Source organism: Microtus ochrogaster, chromosome 2, assembly GCF_000317375.1.
Source record: "Microtus ochrogaster isolate Prairie Vole_2 chromosome 2, MicOch1.0, whole genome shotgun sequence".
Classification (NCBI taxonomy): Eukaryota; Metazoa; Chordata; class Mammalia; order Rodentia; family Cricetidae; genus Microtus; species Microtus ochrogaster.
This window is the reverse complement of record NC_022010.1, coordinates 45,414,789-45,415,709: the sequence shown is the minus strand read 5'-3', so window position 1 is coordinate 45,415,709 and position 921 is coordinate 45,414,789. Positions and strand designations below refer to the sequence as shown.

The following is a 921-nucleotide window of genomic DNA, read 5'->3' as shown; positions in this document are numbered from 1 at the left end:
CTACTTCAGAGGTCACTAATTCACTCCCAGTCTGGCAGAGGTCTCTGGTTCAGGTCTGCTCAGGTAAGGGGTTTCTTACAGAAGCAGAAATGACTTTAAGACAGCTGCATCACCAGAGCCCAGCACAGCTCACAAAGCCATGAATCTGAAGCACACTGCATAGGCTGCAGGCAGCTCAGCAGGTTGGAGAGCATTCTTTCCAAGTAGCACTGGTCTAAACCTCTTCTAGGCAACTCGGTTGGTTTCTGATTCTTCCATGTACATGGTCTGTTGTCATTATTTCAGCTTGTCTTCTCTTAGAGTCAGTGCTGCTCTCCTGAGTCTTTCTTGTGCTCTGTTCTGCTTGTCTCAAAGGGACTCTCAGCAATCTTTATTAATAACTCCAGCAGGGTGGGTAACCTAGTGAATTTGATTGGGTTCAGTGACTTCCCAGAGAGGACACTGGGGGTCATCTGTAAGTTCTCTCTCATTTCTGTGTGAATGTGTGTCTTTCATGTCTCCCCTGAAGCTAAGGAGAGAGTACTGAAAAAGAGAAAGCACCAAATGGTGATTGATGGCAAACCTGTGACCATTTTCCTGAAAACCACAAAAAAGCCAGTGGAGGATCCAAAATCCAGACCTTCGCCTCTGAAAAAGACAATTGAGACGACAAGCTCCAGACCTCCACCTTTGAAAAAGACAGCTGATGCTTCAAGCTCCAGACCTCCACCTTTGAAAAAGACAGCTGATGCTGCAAGCTGCAGACCTCCACCTTTGAAAAAGACAGCTGAGACTACAGGCTCCAGACCTCCATGTTTGAAAAAGACAGCTGAGACGACAAGCTCCAGACCTCCGTCTCTGAAAAACACAGCTGATGCTTCAAGCTCCAGACATCCATCTTTGAAAAAGACAGCTGATGCTTCAAGCTCCAGACATCCATCT

General features: G+C 46.7%; 1 protein-coding gene across 1 annotated transcript in view; it reads left to right on the top strand.

The window, feature by feature from the left end:
* Positions 1-921, top strand: part of LOC101980570 (poly [ADP-ribose] polymerase 14-like) — a 42,071-nt gene that overhangs the window by 33,362 nt on the left and 7,788 nt on the right. Inside the window, exon 18 of the mRNA XM_005344919.1 lies at positions 509-793. Coding sequence (XP_005344976.1) covers positions 509-793 — 285 coding nt within the window. The remainder of the gene's footprint in view (positions 1-508; positions 794-921) is intronic.